General features: G+C 38.9%; 2 protein-coding genes across 2 annotated transcripts; both read right to left on the bottom strand.

Annotated features, from left to right (window-relative positions):
* Window positions 1-339: 339 nt before the first annotated feature.
* On the bottom strand, window positions 340-6,070 carry LOC307146015 (putative pleckstrin homology domain-containing family N member 1). Its single transcript, XM_079849735.1, has 12 exons — window positions 5,696-6,070; window positions 4,331-4,430; window positions 3,930-3,980; window positions 3,669-3,812; window positions 3,378-3,464; window positions 3,215-3,296; window positions 2,954-3,090; window positions 2,668-2,814; window positions 2,487-2,573; window positions 1,829-1,904; window positions 914-990; window positions 340-748 (listed from the first exon to the last, which is right to left on the bottom strand). Exons 1-12 carry the CDS (start codon window positions 5,782-5,784, stop codon window positions 677-679), a joined length of 1,149 nt encoding a protein of 382 aa, XP_079705861.1. The 5' UTR covers window positions 5,785-6,070; the 3' UTR covers window positions 340-676.
* Window positions 6,071-7,237: 1,167 nt separating this feature from the next.
* On the bottom strand, window positions 7,238-18,275 carry ttll10 (tubulin tyrosine ligase-like family, member 10). Its single transcript, XM_079849535.1, has 11 exons — window positions 17,925-18,275; window positions 13,398-13,503; window positions 12,713-12,831; window positions 12,513-12,633; window positions 12,277-12,353; window positions 11,970-12,150; window positions 10,683-10,854; window positions 10,450-10,590; window positions 9,890-10,006; window positions 8,547-8,640; window positions 7,238-8,267 (listed from the first exon to the last, which is right to left on the bottom strand). Exons 1-11 carry the CDS (start codon window positions 18,199-18,201, stop codon window positions 7,528-7,530), a joined length of 2,145 nt encoding a protein of 714 aa, XP_079705661.1. The 5' UTR covers window positions 18,202-18,275; the 3' UTR covers window positions 7,238-7,527.
* Window positions 18,276-20,027: the final 1,752 nt, after the last annotated feature.

Raw genomic sequence — 20,027 nt, 5'->3', positions numbered from 1 at the left:
TGCTGGGTTGTGTTAACCCAATTTTGGGTCAAATATGGTCTCACCCAACGTTGGGTTAAAAATTAAATTAAAAAATGGACAAACCCAGCCGTTGGTTTACATTTTTAATGTAACCAATGCAATTTGTCCATTTTTAAATTGCATTTTTGTCCATTTTTGATTTTGTCCAAAATGCAATTTGTCTATTTTTAAATTGCATTTTTTAACCCAACGTTGGGTGAGACCATATTTGACCCAAAATTGGGTTAACACAACCCAGCAGTTTTTAGAGTGTAGAGGATGTGTATTCTGACAGTTAATGTAAAGATTATTTAGCTCACAAATACAAGACCCTGGAATTAATTTATAATTAAAACAGTTTATTACATCTCACATAACCATTTATATTAATTTTATACATTGTACTTAGTACATGTGAAGCTGTAAGGCCTGTTTTCTTTTCACTATCAGAAACAGATATTTAGGCTACTGAAATGGAGCAGAATTTCTAAACCTGTTGAGTTTCCTAGCTATTGAAGATTTTCCTCACAGTCACAAGCAGTGAAGAGATTTGTTACTTATAATTAAAATGCAACAGTAAAATGTTCATTTGTCATCAGCAGCTTTCATTGGGCAGAATGAATAATGGGAGTATTTATGATGTTTACAACATTTTAATCCCCATCCGTCATCATCCTCAGCTTCTGCGCTTCTTCGGTATCAGAGGTGGAGGGGTGTGATGTGACAATGAATCTGCCACTTTATCAGGCTGTAGGAGATGGAAAAAAAGTATTCAAATTTATTGTATCAATGTTTAGGCTGCATTTACATCTCATAAAGTGTGGTAAACTCTAAAGTCATTAGTTTTACTATATGATCATCATTATCTTGTCTTTAATGCAAACAGTTTAAAATCCAAAGACTGCAGTCTTGCCTGTTGTAACTGGAAGATCCAGCTTTGATAGTCCTCAGGGTAAATACAGGAGATGAGCAGAGGCTCCATCAGTTCACCTGGAAAATACATCACTCCAGATCAGCATAAAGATTATAGGCCGACAACAGTTTAGAAAACACACTTGTGTGAAGTTGGTACTGTATGTGGCTTGAAATCTGACAGAAAAGTGCATAGAAGAAGAACTATGAAGTGGCCAACATTATTCACATTATTCACGCTTCTGATCATTTTGTCAAGTTATTTACATGTCAGTTCTATAACTTGGTGGAATGACATTTGTTAAATAATTCAGGCGATAAGAGGAACATTGAGGAGCCAGTCTGAGTGTGTTTATCATCACACGGCTATTTTCTGAAGGTGAGTCACAAGCATCTCTGTATGACTACGACACCACTTGATTTCTGACTTCTTAGAACAACAAATCATGCAATGTATCCAACTTAGGCTTTCTTAATGTTTATGAAAGACCAATACATGATAATATATAGTATATCCTAATAAACCCCTAGCAAACTGCACAACTAAGAAGTAACCCCAATGGTTTGATGTCATGCAATAGTATCCTGGGTGCTCATGACAAGTCATAGTGAAATGACAGACATGTCAGATAAACCGCACTGATGTGTGCTTAAAAAGAGTACAGACCAATACCACAGACACAAACGCAGGGTGTGATGTAAGAATATATATATATATATGTATATATATATATATATATATATATATATATATATATATATATATATATATATATATATATATATATATATATATATATATAAATATGAGACAAAAGCACATTTAAATTGCTCTCCTGTAACCCATCTATATTGTATATTAAATATATTAAACTTGAAATATGAGAGTAATGTATTTGTTCAGAAAGATACATACCTGTGAGTTCAAACTCCAGTCTGCCAGGTAGTGCCGATCTTTCCATGGCTTTGATGCTCTTTAGTGGCAGACGACCCTTCAGTATAAAACAATACATCTAAGTGCTGTGATGTATACAATAGTCCTATATTTGAATCTAAATGAAATGTTTGTTTATTGTATTAAATAGTAGAATCACTAAAATTGAGGTCATATTACCATAATGGTGGCCAGAAGGTCCTTTTTTTTTTTTTTTAAAGAAACAGAAGCCTATTTATAAACAGCACTTTGGCACCACTTATCAACTGAGTTAACTTTTCAGTTAGGGTTCACCACTTACTTACACTCCTAAAAATAAAGGTTCTTTACTGGCATCAGTGGTTCCATGAAGAACATTTAACAACATGGAAACTTTCCATTCCACAAAAGATTCTTAATAATGGAAAAATTTGGTTCTTTTAAAATATATTTTTAAGAACTGTTCACTGAAAGGTTCTTTGGGGAAGTAAAAATGCTGCTTCTATGGCTTGACTGCGAAAAAAACCTTTTTGGAACCTTTATTTTAAAGAGTGTGCTAATTGAGGCTGCCAAATACATTTCTATGGCTCATAGTTGCAGACATATTGCTGATATGCAGTGTTCTGTATGGCTTGTTGTTTAGTCAGCAAAATTAGCTTACCTCATATTTCACACGAACATGATGACAGTCGAGAGATAGAATGAGGAGGTCAAACGGGAAGAGCACAAGCAAACGCTCCTGACGTCCCTGCAAAAGCCGGTCCAGTTGTTTGAAAGAGGCCTGTTTAGTACCATCCTGAATTACATGGACACCACTCTCTATTTATAGTCTATAGCCTGACCTGTGTGTATATGTTGCTGATGTGTACCAATGAAAGGTATTTCGGATAGCCCATGTGCTGAATGGGCGTCCCCTCCCATTGCAAGATCGGAGACCGCAGTAAGTACCTTTTAAGCTCCTCCTTCTTCCAGTTTTCATCACATGGCACCTGGAATAGTGGAAATAAAACATTCTGTTTTACTTATCTGGTTCTTTGCGCAAACATAACCAGTGTTCATTCAGGAACAAATATATTTGACCAAGTTTTATGAGTACTGTATATTCCAGGTATGCAGTATATGATGTACCAGGTATGAGAGAGCACTATGGGACGGGCTCAGCTGTTGCCTTAGGGATTTGTATCTCCTTTCCTCAATGTTCTCTATCCAGGCATTTTTTTCAGCAGCACTAGTACAAATGAAGATCTTTGAGTCCACCATAGGCCCTAGAGTATATCATAAATATAGGTGTACCATGTTCAAATATTTTTGCGACTTCAAAATTCTCATATTCAGGGTTAATTTAGAGATTTAAGTTGTTGTGTTTGTTTTTTTTAGAGGGGCTCTCACCGCTAATCTCAAACATGTGTGGAGAACTGGGGTCCTGCTGTGATATCAGACGAACCTCAATGGCAGAGAGAGGAAGAATGCCCTGTGACGAAACACAGATGGCAGTTTAAAGTGAAGCTCACGTCGTTACATATTTCCTTATTCCTTATAGAAAGAGTCTTACCTCATAAATAAATTCATGATTAGCGCTGTCCAAAGCAAGGATTAACAAATGGAAGGAAAATAAAACCAGATATCTTTCGCTCATAGCCTGCGGACAGACATCATAATGCATACAAATTACAGTTACTCATAAAGTTGGACATAAGCAAAAATATGAATTCAGCTCCTCTTAAATCGTTTTTTCCCCCAAATAATTCTGAATTGGCACTAAGCAAATCAAAAGGCATCTTCATAATAGTGTAGTTAGGGACAGTTTGGCACATGAACTGAAGCAATTTTGTTGAATTGTTACCTTTGTGTATCCACTGTGTAAATACACAGAAGATGAGTAGATAATGTCTCCATAAGTGTGTGGTGCCTGTCCTTCCCATTCTCTGATTGGATGAGTGTACAGCCTGTGATGGAGCTCTTTTTTTGTCCAGCCCCAAAGCACAAGCTGAGAAACAGAAATACAAAAAAATCCCCCTATAATCCCCCTATAAAGAGCATGTAATGTTGAGAAATGCACAGAGGATTATTTTATTTATTTATTTAGAAGCTGATGAAGACATACTTGTGAATGGTTGTGTTGAGTTTTGTTCCTCACAGATCCAGGATCCGGTTCCTTGCACAAGACACAGATGCAGAAATGGAGATGAAAACTCTTATTCAGTGCAGACATTACATTCATCTAGATCTATGTGAATACAGTGGCTCCAAAAAGTATTTAGATACTTTAATGCACCTAAGCAAAACATAAAATGTCCAATTGTTATAGAATTATGTATAAAATATAAAAAAGTGGCATTTACACATCAATGATGCTCTTTTGTGTAATTTTTTTTTTTTTTAAGTGTCCAACACATATTTAGAGCCACTGTTGTTTCTCTTTTGTTTTCTCTGCATGTTATCTTTTTTTTCTTCTTTGGAAACTACACCCATTGCAACATTGCAACTTCCTGTTTACTGGCTTACCTCCTGCTTCAGGTGCCTCACAGAAGGACAACGATGAGGATCTTCATCTGTGCCATTCCTTGTGGAAATTTGGAGTCTGCTTTCAGAGAGACTCCAGAGCCTGAAACCACAGATGGTTAAACAGTGTCAAATCACTTTATCTTGCAGCATAAGAGATGAGGATTTAAGAAACACAATGCAAATTGTTGTGTGCTGTGTGATAGATTTAGTGGGAGAGAATTTCACCTTATGTAGCAACGTGGAAGTAACCTATTTTCTGTGATTGAGTGGGCACTTCTGACTCATAGTATTGACATAATATGTGCCAGAGAAACAAGTGCGCCGCAAGTGCGAATTTTTACACGCTTTGTTCCCTGAATATTACTTATTTCATCCCAAGACCCTCTGTTCCCGCTGCTTTTACGCATGCTGCTTGCTGTGGAAGTGCTCAGACATAAGCAGCTTACTGTGGGTGGTGAATGACGAGCAGACATCCGCCATCTGACCCTCAATAGGCCCGACTCTTTAAGCAACACTCAGAACTTATAGACACTTCAACAGGTAGGCTATATTGCAAGACCATTACCCACAAAATGAGTGATTTAACAATGTAATTACCCCAAACAAACCATGTTTTCACCCCTGACGCAGTTGCATATCTGCATATAAACAACCTGTGTTTATTTCTGCAGATTGGCCGTTGTCTGATCCCCGTTTTTCTGCTAGTTTGGCCACATAAAGCTTATGAGCTCTGATTAACTCCCACTCTAATCCCTACAGTCTCCTAATGAGAGGATTGAGGCTTCCAGCCTGGAGTAAGACAGCAGACTGCTCAAACACACTTGGCTCCTTTAATTAGCTATACTAGTTACATTAGTTCTGCCTCATTTGGTGTATGAGAGGATCTAATGAGATCTAGCTGCAAGTCTGCTGCCCATCCACGGTAAACACCATCATTGTGAGAGGAATAAGACAACTACAACTTACACAATAAGCTCAAGATGTTTCACACAGTTTCATCAGATAAATTTCAGACAGAAAGAACAAAGCAGAATGGTTTGACGCGGAAAAAGGGGTCTCTATAAATGACTTACTGGCTAAAACTGAAACTGTCACATGGTTTCTTATCATAAAAACCATCACTCTTAGAATACATATTATGTAAAACAAATTCAAACATTCACAACTCCAATGGACAGCCACTTCCATTTTAACATCCACATGATTATGAACAACTAACCCTTTGCGGTTTTCAAAATGTTATCAAACATTACCTAACACTCTGAAAGGAGGAAGTTCTGCTACTATTCTGTCCACGCAAGAGCCTGGGTTCCAACTGAAATGCATGAGCAAAAAAAAACAACCATGCGGCAGTCAATCTCTTACCCTGCATTGTTGATTTCCAGGAGTTCGATCTCATCTGGGCCCACTTCATCAGTTCCCGTATTCCTCTGGGTCACACTGCAGCATCCCATAGCTTGTCTGCACCTTACCACTCCTTTCCACACACACGTCCCCAATGGCTTCTCCTCTAAACTACACACTGAGGGCCATCTGGTCACCCCCACACGCCCCACACCCCAACAGACTATAAGCAGGGTTCAAGAAAGAGATGCAAAGAAGCCTGAATGAAGTGTCTTGACATTGAACCGAAGCCAACGTTGGGAGCCAATGAAGAGGAGCAAGAGAGGTGTATGAAACTATCAAGCACAGCAGTTACACACAAATGCAGCACTATTTCTTCCTGTTGCTATCAGCAGTGACGCAGCAGCGGGCAACACAACTTCCTCTCTTCACTGTTTCATCTGTGAGTGAGCTTGAAAGCATTGAACTGTTTGTTTCGACTTTGATTTCATGCACGTGGAATGCAAGCAGCATCAATATAGCAAATCCCACTTAAGATTATGATTACACCTCATGAAGTCAACACACAAAAGTAGGCAAAGAGTAACCGCAACAACAAAACTGCAGCTGAATCTCAAACTGTGTCTCAAATGTGTTTATTGGTAGTAAGGAGAGGGTTAGAGTGTAGAGGTCTAATCAGGTGTTTGTTTTGCCGCATATGCTACAGATGGAGGAAGAAGGAGGATGTTGTGGCTGCCACCAACAAAAAAACACCACAGACAAAAAATGGTTGTCTGAACTTTAGTCAAAGAGAACATTCAACATCCCTTCAAAACTTAACTTGTTTGTTGAACTGCTGGTTTATTGAACTTAACTGTTTCATTCTTCATGCTGTGCCAATATGTGAAAGATGAAGTGATACTGTCTTACTACTGTATGTGACACTAGATAACACATAACCTCCCCACAAAAAAAAAAAAAAAAAAAAAAACTTTTTAGCAGCTTAGCATTTTTCTTCAAAGCTTAAAGATGTGTTAGTCTAGTGGTGTTGTTTTTAATTTATTTTGAGCAATGGTTCAAACCGTAACCCTTTAACTGTCCTGCTAGCCGTGTCATGTTTCATATTACAAAATTCACTGCACTATCTTGTAATCAAAACTTGACAAAACACATATCATTGGAAAGGTTTGAGACTCAAGGTTCCATATTTGGCATATAAGTGATATGGTGACAGAAATGTATTAATTTGTGTAGGAGAATGCACATAAATTGTTTTATTTTTGTTATAGCGCAACACAACTATTTTCAACATTGATAATAATACGAAATGTTTCTTGAGCACATTAGACTGAAGACTGGAGTAATGGAAAACTCAGCTTTGTCCTCTTAGGAATAAATTACATTTTCTAAATAGAAACATTTGTTTTAAAATGTAATAGTATTTTATAATATTACTGTTTTTACCAAATAAGTGCAGCCTTGAGCATAAGTGACTAAAACATTTATACATTTTACTAACCCCAACCTTTTAAAAGGTAGGGTATATATAATAAATAAAGTAGTTGCACAGACTTTAGTCAGACTCAGTATTTACCATGCATTTTTATTGTTTGGAAAAGAGCAGCTTTGGCATTTTAATAAGTTTAACTCATTTTTTCCACAGAGCAAAGTCAAGGGTTTTGAGGGGTATGAGGGAGGATAGATGATGTATGATATATAAATGGGTGACGTAAATAATAATCAGCAGGAGCATCAGTTTAAATGAGCATGATGCTTCTGGCGATGAGGAACAACATTAGTCATGAGCAGAAGCAAATTCTGATTATTTTGAGAAGAAGCCCTTATAATAACTCATTTGATGTAAAAGTGCAGTGTCATCTTCCTTTTTTCTTTTTTTTGGGCTCTTTCTTTTCTGTCCCCACAGTGTGGAGGGAGTATGGCTCAGACATTTGAATCTTGGACATCTTTAGGTTGTAACTCATATGCATAACTTTGTCTGTCTGCCAGCCTTGAGTTCCAAGTCTTTGTGTGGGGTTTGAGCCTTTGCTCAGGGCTGGTGTAGACAATGACATGACAGCACTTCTCACCGGTTGTGGAGGCACGTTAAGGTTGGATATCACTGCAGGTTGATGCCAGGTGCACTTGCTGAGATGCAACGCCACACGTGCACGGACAGGTCTGGACTGGTATGGTCGAGGCTGGTTTGTTTCTTGAGCTTTGGATGTTGCAACCTGTGATATAGCTGCTACTGTTGAATGCTGTTTCATTGGTAACTCCACTGGCTGTTGTGAAGGTGGGCTGGTATTGGACAAAACAGTGGAAGAGTGGACGGCGGTGGATGGGAAAGGAAATTTGGCTTGAGTTTCAGAACACTTGCTGTACCTATTAGTTGATTTCCCTGTTTGTGTTTCTAAGGCAACAGTTTTATCTGTGTTATCGTGGGTGGAGCAGCTCTTCGGGTGGAGGGTCAAGAAGGGCCCGGTGGTTTTGTTTTGCCTCTGTTTGGTTATGGCTGCAGTCTCACCACCATACAGCAATTTAAACTCTCTTCGACTGTTTAGTGGAAGCAGTTTCAGTCCACAGCAAGACTTATTAAAGATTTCCAAAGAAAGGTCTGAAATGAAAGGATATCACATCTACAACACGTGTTGTCACACATTTTTTTAATCATGTATCATGACAAGCAATATATTTTCACAGCTTTCACACATTATTCTAACAAACTAGAACAAGGTTTTTTTTTTATCTCATTAAGAATGGCATGACATTACACACTGTTGATACATTGCATTTTAAAACACATTTGTTTGCACATAATTGTCTGAATATGAATGTTTGGGTTAAATATATTTAATGCATTCTGAGTTATTATTTAGTGAAACAAATAGCTCACCAAGTGTCTCAGTGACTGTCCGCGGTATCACATCTTTCAGTACTTCACAGTTAGTATGCAGGGCAGGGTTACAGTTCATCTCGAGCAACCAGACCTACCCAAAACAACCCCCACATCACAATCAAGACTTCTCAGGTTACAAAGTTACAAACATGATCTTTTCTTAAGGTGACCATAATTCTGTAATGAAAACATTTTGTTGTCGACAGTGACAGAGTAATGATGCTGAAAATTCAGCTTTGCATCACAGAAATAAATTACATTTTAAAGTATATAAAACAGAAAACCATTAATTTAAATTGTAATAATTTTTCACAATATTACAGTTTTTTTCTGTATTTTTGACCAAATAAATGCAGGCTTGATACGCATAAGAGACTTCTTTCAAAAAAATGAAAAATAGTACTGTTTCCAAATTTTTAACTAGTACTGTTTGCCACAATATATAATATATAATGCCATGAAAATAGGTAATTCTGTAAATGATCTAAATAACTATGCATGGATCCAATGCAATAAAATAAAGAGAAATTACAAAGAAAAGAAAAGAAAATGGAACCTTCGTTTACATGTCACCCTTTGTCCTTATGAGTACTAACAAAAACCCTGCAACACATTACAGTTTACTTTCTGAGACACACTTTTAACAGTAGATGGCAGTCTTACCCTACTCAAATTGCTATACTCATTTTACAGTAAAATATGTAAATGCATATTTCGGCTAAACCACAAATATGAACAACAAACATTTTTTTTTTCTTGTGATCAGTGCAGAGGAAACAGTATGACAAGATTAAACACTGACACTGAGCGTGAAACACGTACACATCTCACTGAGGAAGAAATGTTCAGTGTAAATATTTCAATGCAAGGCTTTTAAGGTACTGTTATAGTCTTATTTTATAAATATGCTGTGTAATATCTTCCGATATAAATGTTGTTGGTTGTTATGTGTGAATCCATGATCTGGTAACCTGGAGACCAGAATATGCCTGGCCTGGGAACGCATGTTTACGCTGACAGTACACGGGTTGCCTGGCAACTGCTTGGCAGGGATTGAATTTAGGATGCTCCATAGGGGGACAAAACTGGCCTCTGAACATCATGTTTCCAGAGAATCATGCCAGCATTAAAAACTGTATCATAATTGTCTTGAAGAAACTAAAGAGGATTAGATTACAGAAGAGATAAATAAAGACTTTATGTTTGTAATGCGTCTTAGCACATTCGGTGGATAATTCTAAAACTAATCTCCTGTGTCTGACTCCGTTAAGCCTGTCAGGCTTCCAACACACACACATTTCCATTCTTGAAGTCCCTATAAACACTCTTTTGTGTCTCACCTTGAAATCCTCATCAATCATGAAGTCACAGCCAATTAGGTCAAAGTAACCAAGTTTGCAGTCCAGCTTGGCTTTGACAGCTTGAAAGCACTGCATGATGACAGTTTGCATCCTTTTCTGCAGAATGACAAAACATTTAGTTTAGTTACTGAAATCTCAAATTAAATGTTGTTCCTCTGTTTTAGAGTTCATATTCGCCTGTCAAAAATAAAATTTTGTTTTGAGCTCCGAGATAAAATACTGCCTTTAATTTACCACATCTTTATTTTCCTATTCAGTTTCATCTTTCTCAGTAAATTTGATGAGCTTCCCTTTTAATATTTCATCTACTCCCAAAACCATTGTTACCATGACAACAGGACATCTGCATCCTTTCAAGTAGTTTGAATACATCTACATGCAGTCAGTACTTTGAAAGATAGCCTACATGTAGATCTTCCTACTAAATCAGGTTAGAAGATATTTTCACTGGATCTTTTTGATTATCACTTATTATATAAATCTATAGATATATTTTAAGGATATTGCCTCTTTGATGTGTGAAAAAATATCAAACTCACTGCGAAAGGACCCAGAGCCCAATCTTTGGGCAGACCCTTTGACAGCATGTATGTCTCATTAATGTATGTATTGAAGCGCTCCATGGACCAAACGGTCTCCTCTTTTAGCAGGCTGTAGAGAGGGTTTTTCTTCTGCATGTACTGCAACAAAGGACAAATTGTAGTATCTTAAAGCCTAAAAACAAGCATATAGATATGATTAATTAGTCTTTTAAATAAACACATTGCCTTACTTGATTGGTCAGGTGGGCCGTGATATTGTCAGAGTTGGGGTCGTAAAGGTTACATGTCAATCGGACATAACCATGGCGAAAAAACACCATGTATGGTGAGGTGCAAGCAATTAGAAAGTATGACCGCACATCAAATTTCCGGCCTTTTAGTAGCAAAGGGTTCTCGATGTACCTTAAAATAATCAGAAGAACATAGAAAAATTAATTTGTACTGATTAAGGTTACGCTTTTTAAAAATGCATTCCAGTATACTCATTTTAACATGAATATGTATCAGGTATTTATTCATAATTTAATAAATATACATTTAATTAGTATGTATTCAAAGATTTAATATTTATTTATTTACTAATTATTGTGTTAATTTTGTGCATCCTTTACTACAGTGGCAAATTGCTTGCCATGCTGTTCTAACCATGGTAGGTATGTATACGTATATGCCACGTTCGACTGCTCCACACACGTCGATGTGTCCGCCATCTTGGAACGGTCAACGTGTCGTTACTCACAGTAAAAATCATTGAGTTTTCCAAGATGCCACAGCATTACGAAGCCTCAGCCGAGATTTAAAGGTAGGGAAGGCAATTTTGGAGAGGCTAGCAATAGCAAGCTAGCTTTAAAAGCATGAGATCCCACCCTCCCTTCAGAGTGTCTCCAAAGCCACGCCTCCTTCAAAACACATGAACGCGCACAGCAGAGTCTGCAAAACATCACGAGAGACTGTGTTAAATAACCTCATGTCTCCAAGCACATGACATTACAATAATAATGAGCGTTGTAAACAACTTACAGAGCTCTTACTTTTACCACCTGACTGCTGCAGTTTCATTTCGGCATTGATAGTGTTGATAGAAACACAAAAATTCGAGTCTGAGGACGTGAACAGATCCGGGTAGAAAGTCACGGTGAGCGTTCCAATATGGCGGACGGCTTATGTATAGTGGTCCATAGAAATAGTCGCTAATGAAGCATATTTATAGCTATAGTTCTAACAACCTCAATAATAAAAGAATAGTCTTTGCAGTTTTGCCGAGCTAGCATAACAGAAACTAGCCCTGATCACAGCCTCCCTGCAGAGTACAAGATGCATGTTAGCTTACTCTGTGGCACAACTACTGTATTTTCTGACTGAAAAAATTAGCATGTAGACATCAAGCTGTTTTTGATTGATGCCTGTGGAGTTGTCCATGCATTTTAGCAGGATTATAGGACACTAAGGCCATGATTCACAGCATGATTACATATAATTAAAACATGTGATCTTTTAAAATTGTCAGCTATACTTACCGTTGGACAATCAGAGCTTGTGGCGATTTGAAAGGCGACTTCCTGTTCTTCTCTATTGTGTTCTGCAGTCGTTCTCTGAATGCTGTGATGTCTTCTGGCATCCGCAGTAGAAAAATACCACGGCCCTGATTAAGGCCCGTCGGCTTGCAGATCCACATGCTGGATTTATCATCGCATATTCCTAAAGGCCACATCAATTTTACATTCATTAGACTCTCACTGATTAGAGAAAGTACTGAAGATATGGTTTCAACAGTATGTCTTTATCTACTGTTTCTGTCTGTATCTCTATAACGCGTAGTCGTGCCTTTAAAGTAAGCTTCTCTCTCATCCGTCATATCCATACGGAAAGTGACAGGAAAGAAGTCCTCAAGCTTCATCCTCCTGCAAAATTTACAAAAATTGTATATGTAAATGCGGCAGTTAGATAAAAGAAGAATATTCCAGTGGTAACATATAGTAAAGTAAACATGACTGATATTCTGAAAATGCTATAAAAGCTTTGTGTAACTGGTACTATCAAAAAATATATTCATTTTTAACCTGTTTCCACATCCATAATTAACCTTGCTGCTGACTCTGTCATACTCCCGTAGGCTGTTCAGAAGGCCAATCTTAGTGGTCAAGACCTTATTATTGGGTATCTGGTAAAGCAATTGGCCACCTGTAAGGAAAAAACAGACAAAGTGTAGAATGTTTTGTTTATGATTGCTGTGATCTTGACATAATGAGACGTAGATCACCTGCTTTGAAGCCATTGTAGGTAGCAGGTGATTTAGTTTCACACCACTTGAGCTTGTAGTCCGTCCTGGTTTTGTCAAATATGCGCTGCCAGCCTCGACCCTCACAATATGAAACAACTCTAAATATCAGATCAAACCAAGATATCATGTTTGAAAGGATTTAAAAAATGGTGTGATAGATTCTCAAGAAGTGGAAAATCTGTCTACACTCTCAGGAAAAAAAGGTACAAAAGCTGTCACTGGGACAGTACCCTTCAAAAGGGTTCTAATATGTACCATTTAGGTACCAATATGTACCTTTGAGGGACTTATATGCACTCTTTAGGTACAAAGATGTACCTTTTGAAAAGGTACCGCCACAGTGACAGCTTTTGTACCTTTTTTTCTGAGAGTGTATTTCTTTATTTATCATAAGCCACTGGTATGTCTATATATTGATTATATGGTTGTAGGCCTCTCAAGGACCCACTCCAAACTAAAGGCCTAAGAAAGACCAAGAAAAACACCAAAACTGCAGTGTCCACACTTCATTTAGTTAAACTGAACTGATTTCTACAAATCATGTATAACATATTACAAATCACACACTATAAAACAACATGGGAAAAAATCACTTAAAATTGTTTTATTCATGAATGGATCTTTCAAAAATATTCCATCCAAAACACCCTGGTCATATACTCACATGGAGGCCCCATTGCTCCCCCCAAAGAAGAAGAAGGGACCGGGGCCCCGTGGATCTTCAGGCCGCTTGTCTCTGTCCCTCTCAACAAATGAGTTGCTCACTGAACCTTTGCATACACAAAGAAATACAAACTAAGTGAACTTCACTTTCTAAACAATTCAAAATAATATATTTTACATTATTTATCGAGACATACAATGAAAAGATGGTTGGATGGTTGGAAAATTGGCAATGACCCTTGTAAGAATCGTGAGTGCCATAACGTGCGTCAGTTGGGGGCGGATCAGAGTTGGACTAGTGGGAGACACCTGATCCAACAAAGTGTTAAATTAATCTCACCTCCTTTTCCTGACCCGCGAGTGCACGTCTGACTAGACTTAACCCTGTATCATGTTGTCTAGTTTGTTTGCTGGCACTGAGCCATTTTACAGAACGCTGATTAACTGCGTCATTCTAGTACTGTGGCCTTTTTATATTTTTGTGTTAGAACCTATCAATACTACCAGTATATTAAATACTGTTAAAGGGAAAAAATCACTGTTAAAAAACAAAATACTGTTTATTCATGAATGGATCTATCAAAAATATCCCATCCAAAACAACTTGGTTAAAAGGTTTTTATTCTGAACCATTATTACTTTTTTCAATTTAACTAGATGTACCGCATCGCGGTACAAAATATGACCGCCGCTCAGGCCTGCACTGGCTTTCCAAAAAAATAAATGACGTGGAGTAATTTGGCTGTATTGCGTGTTTATGTATATACCTATAAAAAGTAATAGTATGTGCATGTCTGTCTGTGTGTGTGTGTGTGTGTGTGTGTGTGTGTGTGTGTGTGTGTGTTTGTGTATGTGTGTGTCTGTGTGTGTGTGTGTGTGTCTGTGCGTGTATGTATGTGTGTCTGTGCATGTGGATTTGTATGTGTGTGTATGGGTGTGTGTCTGTGCGTGTGGATGTCAGTGTGTGTGCATGCTTGCATTTGTTTGTATTCCTGCATGTGTGTGTGTGACAGTATCATCCTAAACCAGCAACCCTTCGCTCAACAGCACCATCTACAGGCCGATGAGTGTACAGTCACTAAATGTGCACATAAATGAATTTATTTTATACCCCCCCATGGATGAAATTCTACAAAACTTAGCAGAGGATACCCCCAGAGGATGTCAAGTTAATCATACACATGAAATATGGTGCAGTTCTGAACATCTCCACTGAAGATAGGGGCGATTAAAGCAGAATAATATTGCATTTTCATTTTTTATGGGAGGGGCGCAAATCACAAATGACTGATTATGGGCTAGGTTGATGTGGGCCCTTAAGAGTGGGCCCTACATACCATAAAAATTTCTTCATCCTCGGTGCCACGGTTCAGGTAGTTATTTAGGAAAAACTGCATTTTTGGGGGTTTGGGGGGGCCCAGCGCGGGGGGGGGGAGTGGACCCCGGGGACCAAACGAAATTTTTCCGTAGAAGTGTAGTGGGGCTACATGCCCACCAAATTTCATGTTCCCCGGTGCTTCGGTGTCCCTGGTATCGTTGACGAAAAATTTACGGGGGCCCCAGCGCGGGGGGGGGGGGGGGGGGGGGGAGTGGCCCCCAGGGACCAAACGAAATTTTTCCGTAAAAGTCTAGTAGACCAACATACCATAAAAATTTCTTCATCCTCGGTGCCACGGTTCAGGTAGTTATTTAGGAAAAACTGAATTTTTTTGGGTTTGGGGGGGCCCAGCGCGGGGGGGGAGTGGCCCCTGGGGACCAAACGAAATTTTTCCTTAGAAGTCTAGTGGGGCTACATGCCCACCAAATTTCATGTTCCCCGGTGCTTCGGTGTCCCTGGTATCGTTGACGAAAAATTTACGGGGGCCCCAGCGCGGGGGGGGAAGTGGCCCCCGGGGACCAAACGAAATTTTTCCGTAAAAGTCTAGTAGACCAACATACCATAAAAATTTCTTCATCCTCGGTGCCACGGTTCAGGTAGTTATTTAGGAAAAACTGCATTTTTTTGGGTTTGGGGGGGCCCAGCGCGGGGGAGGGAGTGGCCCCCGGGGACCAAACGAAATTTTTCCTTAGAAGTCTAGTGGGGCTACATGCCCACCAAATTTCATGTTCCCCGGTGCTTCGGTGTCCCTGGTATCGTTGACGAAAAATTTACGGGGGCCCCAGCGCGGGGGGGGAAGTGGCCCCCGGGGACCAAACGAAATGTTTCCGTAAAAGTCTAGTAGACCAACATACCATAAAAATTTCTTCATCCTCTGTGCCACGGTTCAGGTAGTTATTTAGGAAAAACTGCATTTTTTTGGGTTTGGGGGGGCCCAGCGCGGGGGGGGAGTGGCCCCCGGGGACCAAACGAAATTTTTCCTTAGAAGTCTAGTGGGGCTACATGCCCACCAAATTTCATTTTCCCCGGTGCTTCGGTGTCCCTGGTATCGTTGACGAAAAATTTACGGGGGCCCCAGCGCGGGGGGGGGGAAGTGGCCCCCGGGGACCAAACAAAATTTTTCCGTAAAAGTCTAGTAGACCAACATACCATAAAAATTTCTTCATCCTCGGTGCCACGGTTCAGGTAGTTATTTAGGAAAAACTGCATTTTTTTGGGTTTGGGGGGGCCCAGCGCGGGGGGGGAGTGGCCCCTGGGGACCAAACGAAATTTTTCCTTAGAAGTCTAGTGGGGCTACATGCCCACCAAATTTCATGTTCCCCGGTGCTTCGGTGTCCCTGGTATCGTTGACGAAAAATTTACGGGGGCCCCAGCGCGGAGGGGGAAGTGGCCCCCGGGGACCAAACAAGATTTTTCCGTAAAAGTCTAGTAGACCAACATACCATAAAAATTTCTTCATCCTCGGTGCCACGGTTCAGGTAGTTATTTAGAAAAAACTGCATTTTTTTGGGTTTGGGGGGGCCCAGCGCGGGGGGGGAGTGGCCCCCGGGGACAAAACTAAATTTTTCCTTAGAAGTCTAGTGGGGCTACATGCCTACCAAATTTCATGTTCCCCGGTGCTTCGGTGTCCCTGGTATCGTTGACGAAAAATTTACGGGGGCCCCAGCTTGGGGGGGGGAAGTGGCCCCCGGGGACCAAACGAAATTTTTCTGTAAAAGTCTAGTAGACCAACATACCATAAAAATTTCTTCATCCTCGGTGCCACGGTTCAGGTAGTTATTTAGGAAAAACTGCATTTTTTTGGGTTTGGGGGGGCCCAGCGCGGGGGGGGAGTGGCCCCCGGGGACCAAACGAAATTTTTCCTTAGAAGTCTAGTGGGGCTACATGCCCACCAAATTTCATGTTCCCCGGTGCTTCGGTGTCCCTGGTATCGTTGACGAAAAATTTACGGGGGCCCCAGCGCGGGGGGGGAAGTGGCCCCCGGGGACCAAACGAAATTTTTCTGTAAAAGTCTAGTAGACCAACATACCATAAAAATTTCTTCATCCTCGGTGCCACGGTTCAGGTAGTTATTTAGGAAAAACTGCATTTTTTGGGGTTTGGGGGGGCCCAGCGCGGGGGGGGAGTGGCCCCCGGGGACCAAACGAAATTTTTCCTTAGAAGTCTAGTGGGGCTACATGCCCACCAAATTTCATGTTCCCCGGTGCTTCGGTGTCCCTGGTATCGTTGACGAAAAATTCAGTAAGGTGACGAAAAAAAAAAAAAAAAAAAACTTTGACAATCCCTATATGACCGCTTTCGCTAGCTACGCTAGCGGCGGTCATAATGATTTATTGGTATAATAATAATGCTAATGACAATGGTAACAACAATTATAATTATCATATCATAATTAAAATAATGGTAAATATTAAATATAAGACCATAAATACTGCGTTAGGTATAATGTTTTACTTATTAACAAGTTGTAGATATAAAGAAATGTTTTGACTTCAGTCATATCACTAAATGGCATTTTTAACTGGATATGTTTCAAAACGTATCAATACTAACAACAATACTACAGTATATTCAAATTTAATTTTATGTAAATTATTAAACAGAAGTATTATTTCTTTTCCACTGATCTCAAGCATTAGATATTTCAAAAGCATTGAAATTAATTTTTATAATAATATTTATTATAAGATATTTTATTGTTATTAATAATAAATCATTTTTATACTTATTCAAATTATAATTACGGCAAGTATTAATTATAAGACTGCATAGTTACAGTTGTGATAAAGTGTTTTATAGGAAGTATCTTTTCCTTATTAAACAAGTAATAGATAAAAATAATTGAATAATACTTATAATGTATTTATTTAAGATTCCAGTCATATCAGTAACCTGAAAGCATTTTTCTTTTATGTGGAGTTTGTCGCCTCATGGGAGCAGCCATGTTATGATCAGCCAGATACTACTCACTGTATCCCCTTATTACCAGACAACATTTGCTCATTGAATGAATGAATTTAATAGTGCAGTGACATCTAAAATAAGTAATGAAAGTAAAGTAATAAACAAACTGCAGTACAGAATCTATGAGTATAAAAAAACATCTAAACATCTCCATCTATATAAAAAAACACTAATAATCTCACACACCTGGCGGGACTGCATCCAGATGTTTTACTCTGTGCATCTGAGCGGCCCCTCTCCTTATCTCCTTGCTCTTCTCCTTCTGCCTTTCAGCTCCATTCACATGTTGTAGCACAACCTCTGCCCCAGCGTTCAGCGGGCTGCCCTTCTCCTCCTCGTCTGATTGGCCCAGGCCGCTCATCGTCTGCTGTGTGTATCCACGGACATGCTGTGTGTCCTGTCTCTGTCCAGCACCTGGCTCTTCTCTGTGCTGACGGGGCTCAGCCCGGCTCTCAGATGACATCACGGTCACTCCCCCCTACCAGCCCAGATCCATGGAGAAGAAAAGGGATTTGCCCAGCAGTGCCCGAGCCCGACTGACCTCTGTAGAGCCAGTGATCCAGAAAACAGCAACATCAGATATGCTTGGCTACATTTCAACTTGGTATTTATTGGTCACTGGAATTGCTTGAGAAAATAACCTTGAAACTGCTGTACCAAAGAACAATTTGAGCGGTAACACTTATTTTGGCAAAACAATACATCGATTTTTATGATTTTGTAACACAAAATGGAGAAAACACATTACATATAACCAAGGAAAAATGTTTAAATACTGCTTTTTAGCAATGGTGGATTAGCTTAGCAGCTACTTTGAATTTGGTAAATACATTTTTTATTCAACTTACTGTGATTTTGAAGATTACAAAATGTTTATTGTTCCGTTCCTCTTTTAAAAAGTTGCTGTCTCCATTTGGAACATCTAAACTGGTTGTGATTTAATGATATGGCAGTCAAACATTGTTTATTCAGTCCATGTACTTAAGAGACTTTTGGAGCATGCTAACTCAAACTAGCCAGGCCAGTGTAAACAACTGCTTGTTACCTAGGAAATGGGTGTCTTAGCAACAGCCACTACTGGAGGCTAGAATCTCAGAACAAAACAATCACTCCAGGAAATGATTCTCAGTGTTTCCAACCTAACACCATTCATTATTAATCGTCTTAAAGATTACTGTTTTGGCATTACAGTAATGTGAGAGCGCATTTTCAACCACAATGAATGGTGTGCACTGATAGTGTTTATTTGATCTCTTTTAAGCTATTGTGTTCAATTAGGTGTAAAACATGGAAATTGGAGCTAATGTTGATTTCAAAATGGATCAATGTCCCATAAAAAGGTCTTAGACAATGGTTTTAATTGCTCAGCTTATTGAGGCCTATCTGTCTCTGTATGTTTTTTTTTTTTTCAGGATTGTGTTGTCATGAACATAACACAAAGGTAAAACGTCAAACAAAGAACAAAACCTCAATAAATATCAAGCCCAAACACACCTGTCTCTATGCAGTTACCTTAATAAGAAAGATAGACGCTAAACAGACCTTCTTATTCAAATTCTAATTGTGTGTAACCATATTGTGTTGCATTAGACAACACATATTTGATCTGTATTTGCACAGTCAAGTACTGTAATGCTTCTCTTGAACTTTTTGGTAGTTTTTGTTACATTACATAATTACATAATATGTGATAATCTTAATTTACTTCAGTGACATGGACATTTTCTTTGTAATTTTACATTGTAAAGTTACTTTGTTTAAAATGTTTCAAAATTCTAAAATTGTCAGTTTATTTCCAGGTTTAAATTAGATTTTGAATCCCTCATTTTCAATGTGACCTGAGAGATTTGAACCTCCATTTATGTATTTTAATCATGTGAATGCAGATGCATATTTTTTCATGTTTTAGATGCGGAGGTGCTAGTCAGTTCCCACATATACTACATTTCAGGGTGTCTCCTAGAAAGTGTAAAAATGACTGCTCTTCACAACCGACTCCGTAAGACACACCCAGACACCAGTGGCAGTTAACTGTAATCCCACTCCTGACACTCATTTAACTTAAACCAGCTTCCACACAATCCCAATAGTTTCTGGTCTTGCTCATTGAGTAGAGTTAATCCAGTGTGATTAAGACTTCATGGAGGGAAGGAACTGATCCTAAACCACACATATGTATGAATGTGTGTGTGTGTGTAATGTACATAATGACAATTTTATTTGATTTTTTAGCAGAATAAGAACTCATCCCAGGCATAAAAAGGTTATAAATCAATGTTTAAACTTTCC

The sequence above is a fragment of the Squalius cephalus genome (genome assembly GCF_949319135.1).
Source record: "Squalius cephalus genome assembly, chromosome: 18".
NCBI lineage: Eukaryota > Metazoa > Chordata > Actinopteri > Cypriniformes > Leuciscidae > Squalius > Squalius cephalus.
Note: the sequence above shows the minus strand (reverse complement) of the source record. Positions and strands in the feature narration are given on the sequence as shown.

Excerpts from the sequence above, each read along its gene's own strand:
- LOC307146015 (XM_079849735.1), bottom strand. The coding sequence starts at position 5,784 with ATGGGATGCTGCAGTGTGACCCAGAGGAATACGGGAACTGATGAAGTG. Across the intron at positions 991-1,828 it reads ACTGGAGTTTGAACTCACAG|GTGAACTGATGGAGCCTCTG; the intron begins GTATGTATCTTT and ends TGTATTTTCCAG. Across the intron at positions 749-913 it reads GGATCTTCCAGTTACAACAG|CCTGATAAAGTGGCAGATTC; the intron begins GCAAGACTGCAG and ends CATCTCCTACAG.
- ttll10 (XM_079849535.1), bottom strand. The coding sequence starts at position 18,201 with ATGTCATCTGAGAGCCGGGCTGAGCCCCGTCAGCACAGAGAAGAGCCA. Across the intron at positions 10,855-11,969 it reads CAAGCTCTGATTGTCCAACG|GTACATCGAGAACCCTTTGC; the intron begins GTAAGTATAGCT and ends GATTATTTTAAG. Across the intron at positions 10,007-10,449 it reads GGGCTCTGGGTCCTTTCGCA|AAAAGGATGCAAACTGTCAT; the intron begins GTGAGTTTGATA and ends GTCATTCTGCAG.